General features: G+C 39.4%; 2 protein-coding genes across 5 annotated transcripts; one reads left to right on the top strand and one right to left on the bottom strand.

Annotated features, from left to right (window-relative positions):
• Window positions 1–436: 436 nt before the first annotated feature.
• Window positions 437–4,436, bottom strand: zc3hc1 (zinc finger, C3HC-type containing 1). Of its 3 annotated transcripts, none has more exons than XM_005451653.4 (10): window positions 4,243–4,436; window positions 3,615–3,717; window positions 3,346–3,496; window positions 3,123–3,206; window positions 2,877–3,004; window positions 2,561–2,700; window positions 2,174–2,444; window positions 1,803–2,000; window positions 1,340–1,552; window positions 437–1,224 (listed from the first exon to the last, which is right to left on the bottom strand). In XM_005451653.4, the coding sequence occupies exons 1-10, from the start codon at window positions 4,374–4,376 to the stop codon at window positions 1,150–1,152; spliced, it is 1,497 nt and encodes a 498-aa protein (XP_005451710.1). In that variant the 5' UTR covers window positions 4,377–4,436; the 3' UTR covers window positions 437–1,149. The 3 variants fall into 3 exon arrangements, with proteins under 3 accessions (XP_005451710.1, XP_005451711.1, XP_013126679.1); XM_005451654.4 differs by lacking the exon at window positions 4,243–4,436 and adding an exon at window positions 4,090–4,204; XM_013271225.3 differs by lacking the exon at window positions 4,243–4,436 and adding an exon at window positions 4,078–4,203.
• Window positions 4,437–7,279: 2,843 nt separating this feature from the next.
• Window positions 7,280–16,560, top strand: klhdc10 (kelch domain containing 10). Of its 2 annotated transcripts, none has more exons than XM_019346557.2 (9): window positions 7,280–7,525; window positions 10,370–10,591; window positions 10,727–10,881; window positions 10,998–11,146; window positions 11,600–11,684; window positions 12,330–12,396; window positions 12,485–12,532; window positions 12,674–12,813; window positions 13,820–14,343. In XM_019346557.2, the coding sequence occupies exons 1-9, from the start codon at window positions 7,435–7,437 to the stop codon at window positions 13,871–13,873; spliced, it is 1,011 nt and encodes a 336-aa protein (XP_019202102.1). In that variant the 5' UTR covers window positions 7,280–7,434; the 3' UTR covers window positions 13,874–14,343. The 2 variants fall into 2 exon arrangements, with proteins under 2 accessions (XP_019202102.1, XP_003445057.1); XM_003445009.5 differs by lacking the exon at window positions 13,820–14,343 and adding an exon at window positions 14,360–16,560 and having other exon boundaries at window positions 7,281–7,525.
• The last annotated feature ends 224 nt before the right edge of the window (window positions 16,561–16,784 follow it).

The raw sequence follows: 16,784 nt of genomic DNA, 5'->3' as shown, positions 1-16,784 counted from the left end.
CATTTCAAGAACAGTGATTGTTTTTGGGGAGAGGGGGGCATCAGTCTTGTGATTCATTTCCGTTAACTGACCAAGTTCCCCCATTGTTATGCGAAGCTGAAATATACCTAATATCTTATTTATAGAATACAAACAAGACTTAATCTAGGGAAAGAATAAAGAAAATGGTCATGGCTAAAAATACCACTTCTATAAGGCCACAATACCTATCTATCTATCTATCTATACATAAATACATGCATGCACATAAACACACTTCAGCAAATAAAAATTAAAATAAACGTAAAAAAAACATTCCAAAAAAATCTTTGTGAAGCAGAGCCATCCGACACATTTGTACTGTATGCATTTTTCTTGGATTTACAATATAATTTCATTAATTTTTTGACTGGCCTTATCTTAAAAATCTCAGAAGAACGACATGCAAAGTAAAACAAACATTCAGAAGAGCAATTTATTAAACCCTTTTAGGAGCGTCTACAAAGACAAAGGTACATGCAAGAGAGTGAGAACTGCATCGGTAACGAAATATCACAGAAAATCAAGAATTTCAAACCGGGTAGCACGGATGAGAAAAAACAAAACATCACTACTCCAAAAAGATTCTGCTCTCTTCGAGGAGCTATTGTATCCATCTGGTGTTTAAGCAAAACAATACACACATAGGTACTTCCTCACAGTCTTTTTTTTTTTTTTCCCTAATCTGAGGTTAATGTTTACTGCTCTTGCAAAGAACTCAAAATACGGTAAAGGTAAACATCATCTTTCCAGTGTAGAGCCATGTGGCCCTTTCTCATGATCTTCTATATTCCACAAAAATCCAGACCATCATGTTGTCATCAAGGACTACCAAAGCAGACATTGTGGTCATGTAAATCTTGTGTAGCCGAACTGAAATGTTTTTTAAAAAGCCACAGCATTCATTCACATTTTTTACTGTTTACTGAGAACACATTCATTTGTCTAATGACACAATGAACCTTATTTGTCCTTGACAAACACTGAACAGAAACAAGACCTCAATTGATGGCTTACATTTAATAACACTTGATACTCCTGTCATTAGTAATATGGATTCTGTACCACAAACAAGAGTGGAGGTCAGTTCATCACTTCAGTGTTGCAATGCTGTTTTTGTTTGCAAAGAGTCTACTGAGATGGCGAAGAGGAAACCTGCCACTGTCGGAATATAGCAAACACCCTTTTAGATTTGTCACGGGGGCCCTGGAATAAAAAACAAACAAACAAAGCAAAAATCTGTAAATCTGTATAAATCTATCATTTACATGTTTGATGACTCTTTTCTATGAAATACAAAGATTTGAACTTTTTGTCTTGCCTGTGCTGGACTGCCTTCGTCTATACTGGAGTTCTTCTTCATGGGCATGAGGAGGTCCAGAGCAGCTTTCCAGCCCTGCTGATAAAGTCCTGAACCTTTGTCTGAAAAAGGGATAGCCCCAGGATCCACATTCTCCTTTCCTACGGAGATCCAGGGACACCATTCCCTGTGCTGAGCTAAGGGGTCAAATACATTCTTGGGCAAGGGCCCATCCTGAAATAAGAGATAGTAGGTCAACATTTGTATTATACACCTCTGCCTTAAAAAAAAAGGGAATGTTTGTCTTTCATGTTTTTAATTTAACAAAATTTCTAACTGTAATGTAAACCAAACAAAATACTCAAATTACTCTTGAAACACTGGCTGAATAACCAGGCAGGACTGTACGGATTCCCTCAGATAAAGTCTGATGCCATAATTAAAAAAACAAAACAAAAAAATCCTTAGTAATGTTAGTTCTTACAAGACCACCAGTTGATGAGAGGCACAGGCGCTTTGGAGGCAGGCTAGTAGTGCCGTCAGTCCCTGGGCCATCTCCCTGTCCTCTACTGCGAGTTGCGGGCCTCTTGCCCCTCGTCAAAGGGCTTGGCAGTTCTTCGCTGGGGCTAGGTGAGTCTCTGCTCCGGGCACGCAAGGCCACTGGGGAGGAGGTACCCTCTCCCTGTAACATACACCAAGACAGCATAGAAGCAGCTTAGTATATTCTGAAGTTTACATTCACTTGTTCTAATTGAAAGGATTAATAAGCTTGCATCATAGCTTGTGCACAGCGTGGTTTAGTGTTTTTCCAGCTAGTGGCACAACTCGGGAAATCCGCCTGGTCCTCCTCCTCACCTGGTCAGAGCGGGTGGAGTCCTGGCTCCGCAGCTTCATGCGACAAGGAGTTGTAGCAGGGCTCGGTGAGGTGGAAGTCGAATGCTCTCCCTGACCATCATTTGGGGTTGCTGAAGCAGGACTCGTTGCCCGAACAGGGGTGCCCAGTGTATTTGTTGAATTGTCCGCTTCACCTCCCATTCCTTCCATCTGATGGAAATTCCACAAGCCCACCTTGCGCATACAGTAGGAGCAGGTGAGGATCGGCAGGCTCATGGCGTGCAGAGCAGGACTAAAAAGGAGGAAAAACACTTTTTTTGTCCCATGTTTCTAAATTTTCACCCAACTTTTAATGTCAGCATATGACAACACTGATTTCTATGAAAGGAGTTTCGAGTTACATCTCACCTTGCTGCCCAACCGCAGAGAGAAACAATACATGCTGCCATCTGGATAGCCAAAGGCTCAGAGCAAGGAGTTTCTCCCTTTCTTTTTTGTTCTTCCTCAATCACCTGCAGCATACTGCTGATAACGTCCTCTGTCAAAGACTGCAAGGAAAGAGTGGCCAATAAGTATAGGTGAACGAGTGACTCAGACAACTCTTTCTATAATCTCAATAATGCATTCTTTTAAGTGTATTCTCTAATGTAAATAATATGTATAATGCTTCAAACAGCACTGGAGTCAGTATCCTAAAAAGGCTGAAGCCATTCTGCAGCTTCACCATAGACTTCAGCTGCTCCGGTTTCATTGCTGGCAGCTGCTGTGTAAGGAGACAGGCGCTCTGGAAGCGCTCCAAAAAGGCAGCAAGAAGTGTCGATGGTTCACAGGCTGGAACAAGCCAGAAGCGCTCTGAAATAAAAGGAACATTTACCATGATCATTACATGGAGAAAAATGAAAATTAAAGTTTATTCAAGTCAAATTACTTTTGCTGATATATACGTTTCATGCAAAATGCTTGCTCCCACCTGGACATGGAAAGTCAGGCCAAGGACAAAACTTTTCATGCTGTGTCTGAAGCTGCCTTGATATCTCTGCAATGCGGCTTTCATCTGTTTAAAAGAGGAGATGTGCTTCAATTTAAAAAAATTTTTTGGCAGCCTGACAATATCAACCTAACCTTGCCAAAAAAAACAAAAACAGTTTGTCCTCTAGTGTTGTTATTGTGCAGTTGCTTTAAGTTTCACTTACATTTTTCAAAGTCTAAAGTTGGCTGCAAGGATGCACATAGGAAAGCCTGGCAGCTGGAGCACTTGAGCATATCACAGCCAACACTGATCCAGCCATATCTGGCACACATCAACGGGGAAAGTATGCGTGGTTTGCCTGCCCATTTCAAACAGTGTGGTGCTAAGGGAAATTTCAACTTACATACAGCAAGGACATGTAATAATAACAATATAAAAACAAGAACTAAGATGGCTCATACGGATTCAAAATGAGGGGGAAAAAAAGGATATTGAATAGGATTCCACTCTTGAGAAAAAGGCTTCTTTGTTCGTTGCTTCGCAAGGTGCTTGAGAGCTGCTTTCCACTTCCAGGACATTCAAATCCCCTTGTACACTTAAATCATCAAAAAGGGGAAAACACATCTTCAGTATGCACACTTTTATTTACGTGATTGATAAAACAAATATAACTGGTTAAAGCTATGCGTACTTCACCTTATATGTTTCCTATTTTCATTTTATAATCTCACAATACTGAAAAGAATCGATTCGTTTAACCTAATGATGGAAGCAAAACAGCAAACTTGCAAAGTAGGGAGTTACTACCAAACTTTAGGTCCCCACCCCCTCTTATCTCTAACTGTACAGTGGCGACAATTCAGATGCTACCATAACAAACTTGCCCGATGAATACAACAATGAGAGCAAAGAAAACACAAAGGCGTGCCAGTTCATACTGCTGTTCCTAGCTTACACGCATCCAAACCTGCGGAATCTCGTTCGTCTTCTCATTATGCTGACTGAATGAAGCTAAAAGTACAGCTACCAAGCTAAGTAGCTAGGCAAACTAGCTAGCGTCAACTTGTTCTCCGTCTTTTTAAATTGAACAATGAGCGCTCTCTGATTAAAAAAATCGCACCTGTTGGAACCCACGCCTGTTGACGACACCCCCTCATTGAGAATTTCACGAACTTTTTCCGGGGAAACAATAGCAGACTTGTGTTGATTAGAATTGCCGAGACGATCCCCACGACTACCGCCGAGAGTCGCCATGATCGGCTCTGTGGTCCCACGGAAAATACACCCTGAAACCGACAGTTCCGCTTCGTGATGCTGCGAGACCACAGCGCTGCAACAACATCACTTCTTCACCGTGAACATAGCTTAAATTTCGAAAGCGTAATTCCGTAAGGCTAAGCTCATAGATTGACTGTTATTAGTGTTAAAATGAAAGGAATTATTTATTTAGTATTTAATTAAAAAATGTGATTTAAAATCTACTTTTTTGTGTGTTTTTAAATGTAGGTCCAACATTTTATTTGACTTTTTAAATTTGTTTCCATGTATTTGATTATGGATCGTTTGTTAAATATTGTTATCCAGATGCAATAAACTGCAATAAATATGCTTACAAAATTACCCCTTCTGAATTTATTGTTTTGGGCAATATTACACTATAAGATTAGTAATCCATTAATATCTTCTGCTGTAGTTTGAAGTGGAGGCTTCTTAAGACTCCATCTGATGCGGTGTAGTTTGTTGTAGAACAAAGAGCTATATAAAGGAATTTCAAATAAGTAATAGGTCTCACACAAATGTAATGGAAACATGAATATTTTCAACTATAAGGTATGCTATATAGACAAAAACAAAGTCTCTTTGAAGAAATTCTTATTTGGTGGAGTTTTGTTTTTTGTTTTTTGTTTTTTTTGCAACACATCCCACTATATACTGTTGTTAGCTCAATTCTTAGAATATTGCATCACCAGATTGTAGGAAAATGTATCTCTGTTCAAGCCAGCACAGATGTACTTTACGATCTGCAGGCATTTGAGTAAGAATGATGCGTTCTGAGGGCCCAGCATTGTCCCATTATATTTTCATCAAGGAATTTTGGATAAAAGCAGAAACATTTTTGTCCCATCTTGCTTATCTGACCATATTTTTAACATTAGGGAAGAAAATACTGCAGACATTAGTGATTGAAATTATTAACTGAAAGTATTAAATGAAATTTTACATACATGCCATCGCCTACATCACCTGCTCACTGATTTTCAACTCTCCTCCTAATCTAGTTTCCACATCTCCCACTCTGTCTTCATGGTGTGTGTCATCAACTTTCTAAACTCTGTTTTTACTACAGCTCTGCACATCACCTTTGTTCTTGAAAATCATTACCACTCAACTTATTCTCCATTCCTTAGGCATGTTCTCCAAAACTGTATTAAACAATCTGATCAAAAGCCCTCTGTCTTAAACATCTCCAGGTATGTCTTTAATAGCTGCCCCCACTTCTTACTACTCATCCTCTGCACTTCCTGATTCACTAACTGTATTCTCTCCAACTGAAAGCACATGAATAGAAAACAAAGTAAGACCTAAAACTGAACCTTGTGGTGCACCACAGGTGATGTGATCCCTAGATGATGAATAGCTACCCATGGTGACAGTTTTTTTAATGGTTTGTTTGTTTCTCCCCCCAAACATGAGAATGCCACTTCATGTTCTAAATGATAATCTGTCTCCACTCTCAGTTGTTAAAAGAAGGTAGAAAAGTGGATACTGGACTACCTCACAGAACGTCCACAGTATGTGAGGTCACAGGGCCGTGTCTCTGATACACTGGTCTGCAGTACGGGGGCCCCACAGGGAACTGTGCTGGCACCGTTCCTCTTCACCCTCTACACTGCATACTTCTCCATCAACTCCCCACGCTGCCACCTGCAGAAGTTCTCTGACGACTCTGCCATAGTTGGCCTCATCACAGGTGAGGACGACTCAGAGTACAGACAGTGGACTCTGGACTTTGTAGACTGGTGTCAGCAGAACCACCTGCTGATCAATGCCGGGAAAACCAAGGAGTTGGTGGTGAATTTCCGGAGAAGCAGACCCACCACACTGACACCGGTGAACATCCAGGGAGTGGACATTGAGATAGTGGACTCTTATAGGTACCTGGGTGTTCACCTGAATAATAAACTGGACTGGAGCCACAACACTGATGCTCTTTACAGGAAGGGTCAGAGCAGACTCTACCTGCTGAGGCGGCTGAGGTCATTTGGAGTACAGGGAGCGCTTTTAAAGACCTTCTATGACTCTGTGGTGGCATCTGTCATTTTTTACAGTGTGGTATGTTGGAGCAGCAGTTTATCGGCAGCTGAGAGGAAGAGTTTGGATAAACTCATCAGGAAGGCCAGCTCTGTTCTGGGATGCACCCTGGACCCAGTGCAGATGGTGGGAGACAGAAGGACTCTGGCCAAAATAACATCTCTGATGGACAGAGTCTCCTACCCCATGCATGTAAATGTTGCTGAACTGCAGAGCTCCTTCAGTGACAGACTGCTGCATCCTAGATGCATGAAGGAGCGTTTCCGCAGGTCCTTCCTCCCTGCAGCTGTCAGACTGTACAATCAGAACTGCTCCCAACAATCACAGATGTTTACATCTGCGCTGTAACTGCAATAAGTTAATCAACCGATTCGCACTACAACCTGGGTTTGCCTCTTATCTGTAGTTATTTATATTTAATTTAATAACTGTACAGTACTCTGTTTATAGTAACCATTGTCCTTAATGTAAATATGTAAGAAAAAATGTGTATGTTTCTGTTCTGTGTCCTGTGTACTGTTTGTTTGTATATGTGTCTTTCTGGCTGCTGTTACAACCAAATTTCCCCTTGTGGGACAATTAAAGGATTCTTCTATTCTTCTATTCTATTCTAATTGATAACCTTGACTAGGTCTGCACAGTGCAAGCAATAACAATAATATTTTTTTCATTATTTTTATTATTTAATATACAGTGGCCCCGGGGCATGCATGCATGCATATATATATAGCCTGGGAACGCCTTTTTGGCCATCCACACTCCAAGTAAAACTGTTGTGTTGTGGATACGTACCGGCAACCGCCGCCCCGCCCACCTCTAATGACGCAACGTCCTAATAACGAGTCCAGTGATTGGCCAAGTCCAATACACAGTGGGGGGAGGTAACGTTTGTGGATGTCTTCCAAACTGACTGAAACGTAAAATGATTCTACGGCTCTTATCAGATGTTGTTTTTATTTGACGTAACATTCTCCGCGATTGGATTGTAAAGGGGGAGACGATGTCGGACGCCGAATGTGCTCACAGTCCAGACCAGCTGAATAAATTCCAGAAATTGACAGGCAGGCCGCCGCACGGTGTGACGTTAGCAGGTCGGTCAAAAACATTAGCAAGATATGCTAACGACGTTACGCTTTACCTGGACGTTATCATGTCTGTACAGTCAGACTGAGTCTGTGTCATTTACATCAGCTGCTTTTTACTTTGAGTCAGGAATTTTAAACTTTGCCTTTACTCGTGCTATTTTAAAGCATTACATTCAGGCTAGCAACATCCCGCAATTCTGTTTGATTATCTTTTGATGTGTTGGGTGCGATCCTATCCAAGCTAACAGGAGAAAATAGCACATAATACTTTTGCATAGAGCTTTATCGGCTGTAGTGTGCTACAGTAAATGGTCTAATAGTGGCTGGATTGGATTTCATGGATTTAAGGTTTTATTTATAACAATTTGAAGGTTTAAGCTTTGTGTGTATCTGTGGTTTATGCTGCGGTTTGATAAAATACTTGATGGTTTAAGCGGATCACAGAGCCATGTCCACTAACAAGTTTCAAGCTCTCATTAGGTATGTTCCCAGTCATGGAGAGATTTGTTACATCTCTATTTTCCAGAAACGTATAGACAGGATATCTTCAGTATAACCTCTGCTGGCCAAAAAACAAAAAAATAAAACCCAAACATGTCTGAGATGATCTACTGTGTGTATACAATTTTCAAAGAATAGACTGCTCTTTGGTTGCTAGTTATTTCCTCTTATGCCTGTGGTAGATCCTACGTTGAGATCCTGTATACTTTTGTGTTTTACAGATACAAGCTGGTCAGGAAAGGGAAATTCTGCAGTACAAAGACCAAAACTGGTCACTCTAACAGATGCTGACATAGATCTACAGAGAAATATGATCTTGATGACTGATAATTCATTATAGACAGTTGTATAAAATACTCATGTTGTAGTTTTATTGCTCATATGAAGTTTTACAAGACAGTAGAAGCAAATAGGTGCCATAGTGTGCCTGAGTATTGATGAAACTACAATGGGTAGAAGATGGACTACAAAACGCACATCCTCCTTCGCCACAACATGTTCTGACCCTGTTGGTTTATGGAGGTCTTTTAAAAGAGAACAGTCTGTGAAAAATTCATTGTAGGCTTAAAAAGAAGAAAAATCTAGGGCCAGGTGTACTAACGTCTACAGCAGCACAAAGCCTTCTTTTGACATTAAAAAGCTGCTGGATTTACAAAAGAGACTAAGTGTCAGTATGTGAACAGGAGGGTTTTTTTTGAGGCTGGTATTATGCCAAATGTATTTGTATTTTCACTTTCAGGAGGAGAATATTTAAATGAGTCACACCAGTGTAAATTACAAAGTCTTCGTAACACAATTTACTGCAAATTGCACAAACTTTAATGCTGGGGGGGGGGGGAGTTGTGTTTGGGAAAAAAAAATTGTGTGCGTGTTTAGAGGCAAACCCCAATTGTTGAATCTGTAACCAATAAAAGGTTTGGTGAGTTAAATTAATGCTTAAATGTTGCAATGTGCTATTAAAACTAAAAGGCGAAGTGCACATTCACACACATGGGATAGTAACATAGCAACTGAGATGGCTCATCATCTGACTGTAAATAATGTTTTGTGGTCTTCTGCACACCGTACAGGTCAGCTGTTCCACACAGATTTCAGGTTTATAGGGTGGGACAGTTTTTAATAATGCAGTTCTCCTCTCGATCAATCTTGCGCTGCACCTGAGTCCTAATCATTAGAACCCTTTGCACAGTGCTGAGAAATAACTCTTCTATCAGATCAGCATATTCATTTTCATTCAGCTTCGTCTCATTTATCATGATTGCCTTGCTGTTTTCAGAGAAAAACACTTCCATGAAACCTGAGCTTAAACTGGATTATTTTAGTTAGCAGGTATGCAGCGCTCTGCCTAACGCTCCTTCCTCTGGATTTTTGGGGCCACTAATTTGCATTCTTTCTACAAATTTTTTATTTTTTTTTACTGAGGTGAACTGGCTGCATCTTTGTATATAAATTACAGCACATTGTTAGTAAATTACCCTGTAACTGCGGCTTCACAGTAATTTGCCTCACTTAGTATATCTATCCAATAGCACATAAGAAATTAAATGTAAGAAAATAGGGGGTTTTTTTTCTCTTCTGTGTAACTCCTTTCCTCCTCTCGGTTAAGGATTTCTGCGACTGCATTAAAATTCCCTCCATCAATCATGTATCCCAGCTGACCTGAAGTAAAAATTATTTATGATAATCCTAAAGACTGCAATACAGTAAAGGAAATTAGTAATGAATGCTGATTGTACTGAACCTTAAGCACATTCTTATCAGTTAACATAGATCATAATCTTGAGCTTATATAGCGTTCTTGGTCTAATGCCTTTATGTTTCTTCCCAATTTCCAGTAAATGTCCTACAACGACTCTTGTAATGCAGAATTTCTCATAGTTATCAATATGAAAGTTGACATGTTATGTGTATAACCGGTAGAGCATTAGTCAGGTTGGATCTATAACTAGTCTCAAGTTCTAAAAAGCGTTTGACTTTTTAGATGCATATGCAGGTGACACTCTAACGCTTTAATTGATTTAATTGTGATATGTGATATGACCACGGCATATCACTATTATTACAAGTACTTTTATTACTTTTGGATAATGTTTTTTATATAGCTTTACAATGTCACATTTTATTTTTTTCTGTCAGTTTTTAAAAAGAATGTTTGTTTTATCTGGTTAAGCAGTGTCAAAGTTCAAATCATGCATAAAATTAAGAGCAGCATTTAGCTCAAGTAGTAGCTTTTTGCACGTAGAAGGAAATGATAATGGTTTGAGCAAAGTGGAGAAGAGACAATCTTTGTCAGGATGGTCCTCCTCGTCCTCATTTTTAGGATTTGTTTGGTTTTTTTTCTATTTCCAGGGCATCGAACACCACCTGCCCGCAGTGGGCACCGCTGCGTCGCTGACAACACTAACCTGTATGTGTTTGGTGGGTACAACCCCGACTACGATGAGTCAGGAGGCTCAGAGAATGAAGACTATCCACTTTTCAGGGAGCTATGGAGGTATCATTTTGCAACAGGCTGCTGGCAGCAGATCCGGACAGAGGGCTACATGCCCACAGAGCTGGCATCAATGTCAGGTGAAGCATTGTGTATTTAGTACTTCTGAGAATTTTACTAGTGTTTACACATTGTTGGTATTTCATACAAAAAAACCCACAAAAAACCCCAAAACATGTATGAAAATCAAGTTTGGGGTTGCTGTTTTTCTGCAGCTGTTTTGCACGGTAACAACCTCCTGGTGTTTGGGGGCACCGGAATCCCCTTTGGTGAAAATAATGGCAATGATGTTCACGTTTGTAACGTGAAGTACAAACGATGGTCGCTGCTCAACTGTCGAGGGAAGAAGCCCAACAGAATCTATGGACAGGTAGCCACAGAAATCAGTCATCCTCATTTCTCACGACCACATTCACGTTTGAAAAATTTGTACGTTAAATTTTTGTTTCAGTGTTTTATCTGCCATTTCATACTTTCTGCCTCCAGGCAATGGTCATTATAAACGGCTTCCTGTACGTGTTTGGAGGGACGACAGGTTATATCTACAGCACAGACCTACACAGGCTGGACCTGACCACAAGAGAGTGGATCCACCTTAAACCCAACAACCCTCCCGATGACCTGCCCGAGGAGCGGTATGATGATACTTGAGGAGTTTAACATTAGGGGTTGGGGGGAACAGAGTATTGTGATATTTTGTGTGGCAATATTGTATCAATACAGGGAAGCCAAATATCAATATTTTATAAAATACAATAAATTTCTCTGGGAATACAGTTTATCACAGTGAACTGCTGTATTATCAGAAACAGATTGGATATAATTGCCACTTTGACCCCATTCAATTGCCGACTGATTCCGTCTTATGTCAACATTCATGGCAGGTTATAGTGACATTGTTGGTATGCTTGAAAATCATTTTGCAACCAAAAAATAATTAATTTAACTTTGAGGACGTAATTATATATGTTACTGCAGTACTCAGTACATTGCAGAATCGCCAGTGAAGTGTTCTGATAACATCATATCTCTTTCCATCTCTACTAGTATTAAAATGTTAAAATTCCTTGTCATGGTGTGTTTCACAGATATAGGCATGAAATAGCACATGATGGACAGAGGATCTATATTCTGGGAGGAGGAACTTCCTGGACATCATATCCTTTAGATAAGGTACTGTACCACTGAAAGATTTTATATACCCTCAAGTTACTTGTCACCAAAACTGAGTTCCAGCTAAGGAAAATCCATGTCCCTGGTATATTCATAGTCTTAGTCTAAAGCAGGGGTGGGCAATCTCAGTCCACGAGGGCCGGTGTCCCTGCAGGTTTTAGATGTGTCCTTGAACCAACACAGCTGATTTAAATGGCTAAATTAGCTCCTCAACATGTCCTGAAGTTCTCCAGAGGCCTGGTAACGAACTAATCATGTGATTCAGGTGTGTTGACCCAAGGTGAGATCTAAAACCTGCAGGGATACCGGCCCTCGTGGACTGAGATTGCCCACCCCTGGTCTAAAGTCTAGTCTTTTTTTTGAACTCCCTAGGATTTATTTAGTGTGCCAATGGTAATTAAGAGAAGAAACAAAACTTTGGTTTTACTAAAATCTGTACACTACTACTAAAAAAAGCATATAAAAATGCTAGCATTAGTCATTGTTTATATATCTGTACTTCTACGCAAAAGCTGATCAGATGAGTTGGAAATATTTTGAATTTATCAGTAAAAGTGTCTTCCATCTTGATAACTGTCCAAGTCTGTCATTTTCACACATGGCACTTTTTAAAATGTGTTTTTAATTTTTATTTATTTATTTAAGATACATGCTTATAATCTGGAAACCAATTCCTGGGAGGAGATTACAACTAAACCTCATGAAAAGATAGGTTTGTATACTTCATATCATGATTAACTATAAGCCTGTGCTATCTTTAACAGTAGTGCACTTTACTAACATATCTGTGCTTTTGACAGGCTATCCTGCTCCTCGAAGGTGCCATAGCTGTGTGCAGATACGCAATGGTGAGGCCTGCTATACCAAAGAACATATTTCTGTAGAGCCAGTATCACTTATTAAGTACTGTAATTTCATACTACATCCTCTCATTCTAATGTTTTTATATATGAATCAACAATTTTCTTTATCTGATTTTTCTATTGTAGATGTATTTATCTGTGGAGGCTACAATGGGGAATTGATATTAGCTGATCTGTGGAAAATCAACCTTCAGACTTTCCAGTGGAGCAAACTACCAGCAGTGATGCCCGAGCCAGCCTACTTTCACTGTGCTGCTGTTACCCCAGTTAGTACAACACCATTTCTTTGGATCAGTCTAAATTTCAAAGTAGCAAAATTACCTTAGTACTCACCAAACTCAGAATATAAATGTATACACAGAAAGTGAAATTACATGTTAGATAAAGCTGTTGTGGGTTCCTAGCATATACCATATAAAAAGATGGACAAAGCCATGGTGACGTCACCTTCTGGTTTGCAGATTCTCTCTGTAAAGCCTCTAGCTGATGCATCTGTTTGTAAATCCAAATATGACAAACTGTGAGGACAGTGCTCACAGCAATCTGTCCATCACAGAGGAGTGATGCCCTAAAGCACAGCATGGTTTATCAAACCGTTTTACAAAATATATATAATTTACAAAGTGAATATCATTCTGGTATAAATAAATAATGAAACTGGTTATTTCATTATGTAAATATTTATACTATGAGGAAAATATTTATAGAAATGTTGAAAATGTTGTAAATTCAATGAAAAGCAGGGTCATTTTCTTCTTTAAAAAAAAAAAGGAGTCTTATACAATCATCCCTATCCTGTCTGTTAGTAAATATGGGGTTTTAGGCTTCACATTTCAGAACTGGAGGCTCCTTGACAATTTTGACATTGATGCACATTATTGACCAATTTTGGAGCTGTAGTAACTACAGAGGGAAGAAGTTCACGAGTGATGCCATGAAGCTATGAGAACGAGTTGTGGAGGCTAAGTTAAGAAGAGAGGTAACAATCAGTGAGCTGCAGAATGGCTTCATGCCAATAAAGAGTTCTACAGATGCAATGTTTGCTTTGAGAGTGTTGATGGAGAAGTAGAAAGGAGGAGGACTTGCACTTTATGGATCTAGATAAAACATTAAGATAGGGTACCAAGAGAGGAACAGTATTACTGCATGAACTCAGGAGTGGCAGAAGAATGAGAGGGTGCTGCAAGACATGTGGTGAGGTGTGGGAGTGATAGATGGTTTCAATGTGTGGATGAGACCAGTGATTGGCTCTAAGCCCTTTCTTGTTTGCAGTTGAAATGGACAAGCCAGGCAGGAGTCTCTGAGGACTGTGATGTTTGGAGATGACATTGTGATCTGTAGTAAGAGTAGCGAGAAAGTGGAAGAGAGCCTGGAGAGGTGGAGGTATGCTCTGGAGGGAGAGGTATGAAATTCAGTAGATGCAAGACAGAATACATGTTCTCTGAATGAGAGGGAGACGGCGAAGCTGCAAGGAGTAGTGAAGGTAGATGAGTTTAAATACCATCCAACCATCCAAGGCTACTGACAGAGAGGTGCAGTCGAAAGAAGATGATGGCTGTTTTTTGTCTATATTTGTGGACATCTAATTTTGTTTTTGATGTTCTATGTTATTATATGGAACCGTCCTCTTAAAATAAAAATAAAAAACTGCTGGTGATCCAGAAGGTGCAAGGAGAACACAATGAAAAGATTTTGTTTGTTACCAGTTAGATAATCAATGATGACATTGAGGAAGTTTAGAAGCCTGAACCTTGTTAAGCTGTATACACTGTAAAATGTACCTTTTTCCCCTCTCTTTTGTTTTGTACCCAGGCTGGCTGCATGTACATCCATGGTGGTGTGGTGAACATCCATGAGAACAAGAGAACTGGCTCTCTGTTCAAGATCTGGCTGACTGTGCCCAGCCTGTTGGAGCTATGCTGGGAGAAGCTCCTCAAGGCCTTTCCCCACCTTTCTTCACTCCCCACCATGCAGCTGCTCAACCTGGGCCTCACACAGGAACTCACTGAACGTTTGAAATAGACTTAGCGGAGCAAGAACACGTAAAATGGAAGGGACAGCGAGGAGAGCGGCTCAGTACAAAATCGAATTCACAGGAAGTCTTAGCCCCGCCCTGCCCTCCCGCCTGACGTAGCCTCGCCTTAAAACCAAAAACAATGGGATGCCTTTTTGTTTTGTTTTTCTTCTTTTTTTTTGTAGTTAAAGTGATGAAGAACAGAGTATATGTGGAATGTTTTATGGATTTTACTCAAGACCCTGTGCCCCCACTGGTCTCTGCACTTGTGTCAAACTAATACACAGTCATGGTTTTCATCAAACAGCTGGAAATGGTTTATTTTGCCTCAGCATGAAGTCAAACACTGTCTGCTCCCATTGTTTGTTTGTTTTTTGTCCAAATCGGCATTATCTGGTCATTTTAAAAGTTCAGTGTGAAAGACGAATGCATGTATATTAAAATGAAATCACTTTTTATGGGGGAGGGTGGGGTAGCTTCGTGAACTGATGTTGCAGTTTGCACATTTTTGTCTTACATTTGTGGACATTTGTTTGTTTGTTTTTTTGTTTGTTTTGGTTTTTTCATCTTTAAAAAAACGTTCTCCATGCAGAGGCGACGATAGTATTGATACCAGTCTGAAAAAGTGACAGACGGTGGTTTGTTAAAGAACCATGGCGGTGTTTTTTGCACATTTTAGCCAATTTAATACAATTCTCTATCTAATATATAATTTTCATTTCTACTGACCTGTTGTAGAGTTTTAGATTATTGTGAATGTTTTTGTGACTTCCTCGCGGGCCTTTTTATTTCACTTAACTCTCTAAGGTTAATTGATCAGCCAATTACAATAACCTTTCTCTCAGCTTTTAATTTCAAAGTGGATCATTGCATAACTTTGACTGTAAGTAACCTTAAATTTCCAGTTTCTCCGAATTATTTTTATATCTTAAAAAACAAAAACACATGCCATCTGCCTGGGATAAAAAGCATTCAAATCCTAAAAAATGAAATTAGTGCATGCCTTGAAAAGAGTCTTATGTTATTTGTGGTGAATTGCCTAAAACATGCAGAAACACTGTGCTGTTCATTGGCATGTAAGGAAGTTTAAATGCTGGTTTTGCCTGTGTCTGGACCTCTGTAGTTCCTGTATTGTTCATTATACATCATATTGCTGCCTAGTCTGGAGATGAAATTGAAGCGAGGTGGGTATGTTCAAGATAATTTATTCTTTTTTTTCCCTTTTCATTGTGTTTGCTTGCAGGTTTCATTTGTAAACCAAACCATGCTACACATCACTGTGAATTTGGTGCTTTTAAAAAAAATAATATATATATATATTTAAGATGCTTATATTTGAATAAAGACTTGATTCTGTTTAAAATTTTACTCCCTCTTTGTTTAAGACACATGATGCACAGGGAGTTGCTTCAGTAGCAGGCTTACACGAACATCTGTTTATACTGCAGTGCCTTTTTCCCAAACTGATATTGAGGTTTGACAAATAGAGGCAGATATTTGCATGTTTAGACAAAATTCTTAGACTTACAAGTAAATTAAAAGTTATAAAAGTCCCATAATTGCATATTGTGACATGTTGCTGGCCAAGATTGTAATTTTATATCCTGTAATCTTAAGAACCAAGTGTTGAAATAAAATATGTTCATGTTTACCGATGCCAAATAATTTTCACCTTCAAAATGTGATTACACCAAGGAAAAAGGTTAGTTTTTCTTTTTAAATATACATATTATGATAGGATGTTGCCAAATGGTTTGGTCACATATGCATGAGTCTGCCTGCATTATTTTTACCTTGTTCCTTTTTCTTCCCCTTTTCCTGCTTGCTGTTCGAAATTACTGGTGCATGATGTCATTACCTGCTTCTTTTTTTTTTTATATATTAACATCAATTTGTTACTTTGGGACACAGTTTTACAGGTGACCCCGAAAATGTTGTACACTGGGCTTGTATGAGTGTCGTGTTAAGAGGTCTCTAAATAAAGGTGTTCTGTAATGAGCTCTGTCCCCCCCAGTTTCCTTTCCTGTACTAATGCTTAGCATGACGCACACTAGAATTATCCAGTGTAAGACTCTTGCATGGATCGTTGCTGCCACTTTTATTCTTTTATTCAAAGTGCACAATAGTCATACATCCCTGTATTTGTTGTGTTTGTGAAGCTGAATTTGCCCAAATGCTAGTGAATAATCTCAAAGGCAAAATATCAAAATGAAAAAGCTGAGA

Source organism: Oreochromis niloticus, linkage group LG17, assembly GCF_001858045.2.
Source record: "Oreochromis niloticus isolate F11D_XX linkage group LG17, O_niloticus_UMD_NMBU, whole genome shotgun sequence".
In the NCBI taxonomy this organism is placed as follows: Eukaryota; Metazoa; Chordata; class Actinopteri; order Cichliformes; family Cichlidae; genus Oreochromis; species Oreochromis niloticus.
Note: the sequence above shows the minus strand (reverse complement) of the source record. Positions and strands in the feature narration are given on the sequence as shown.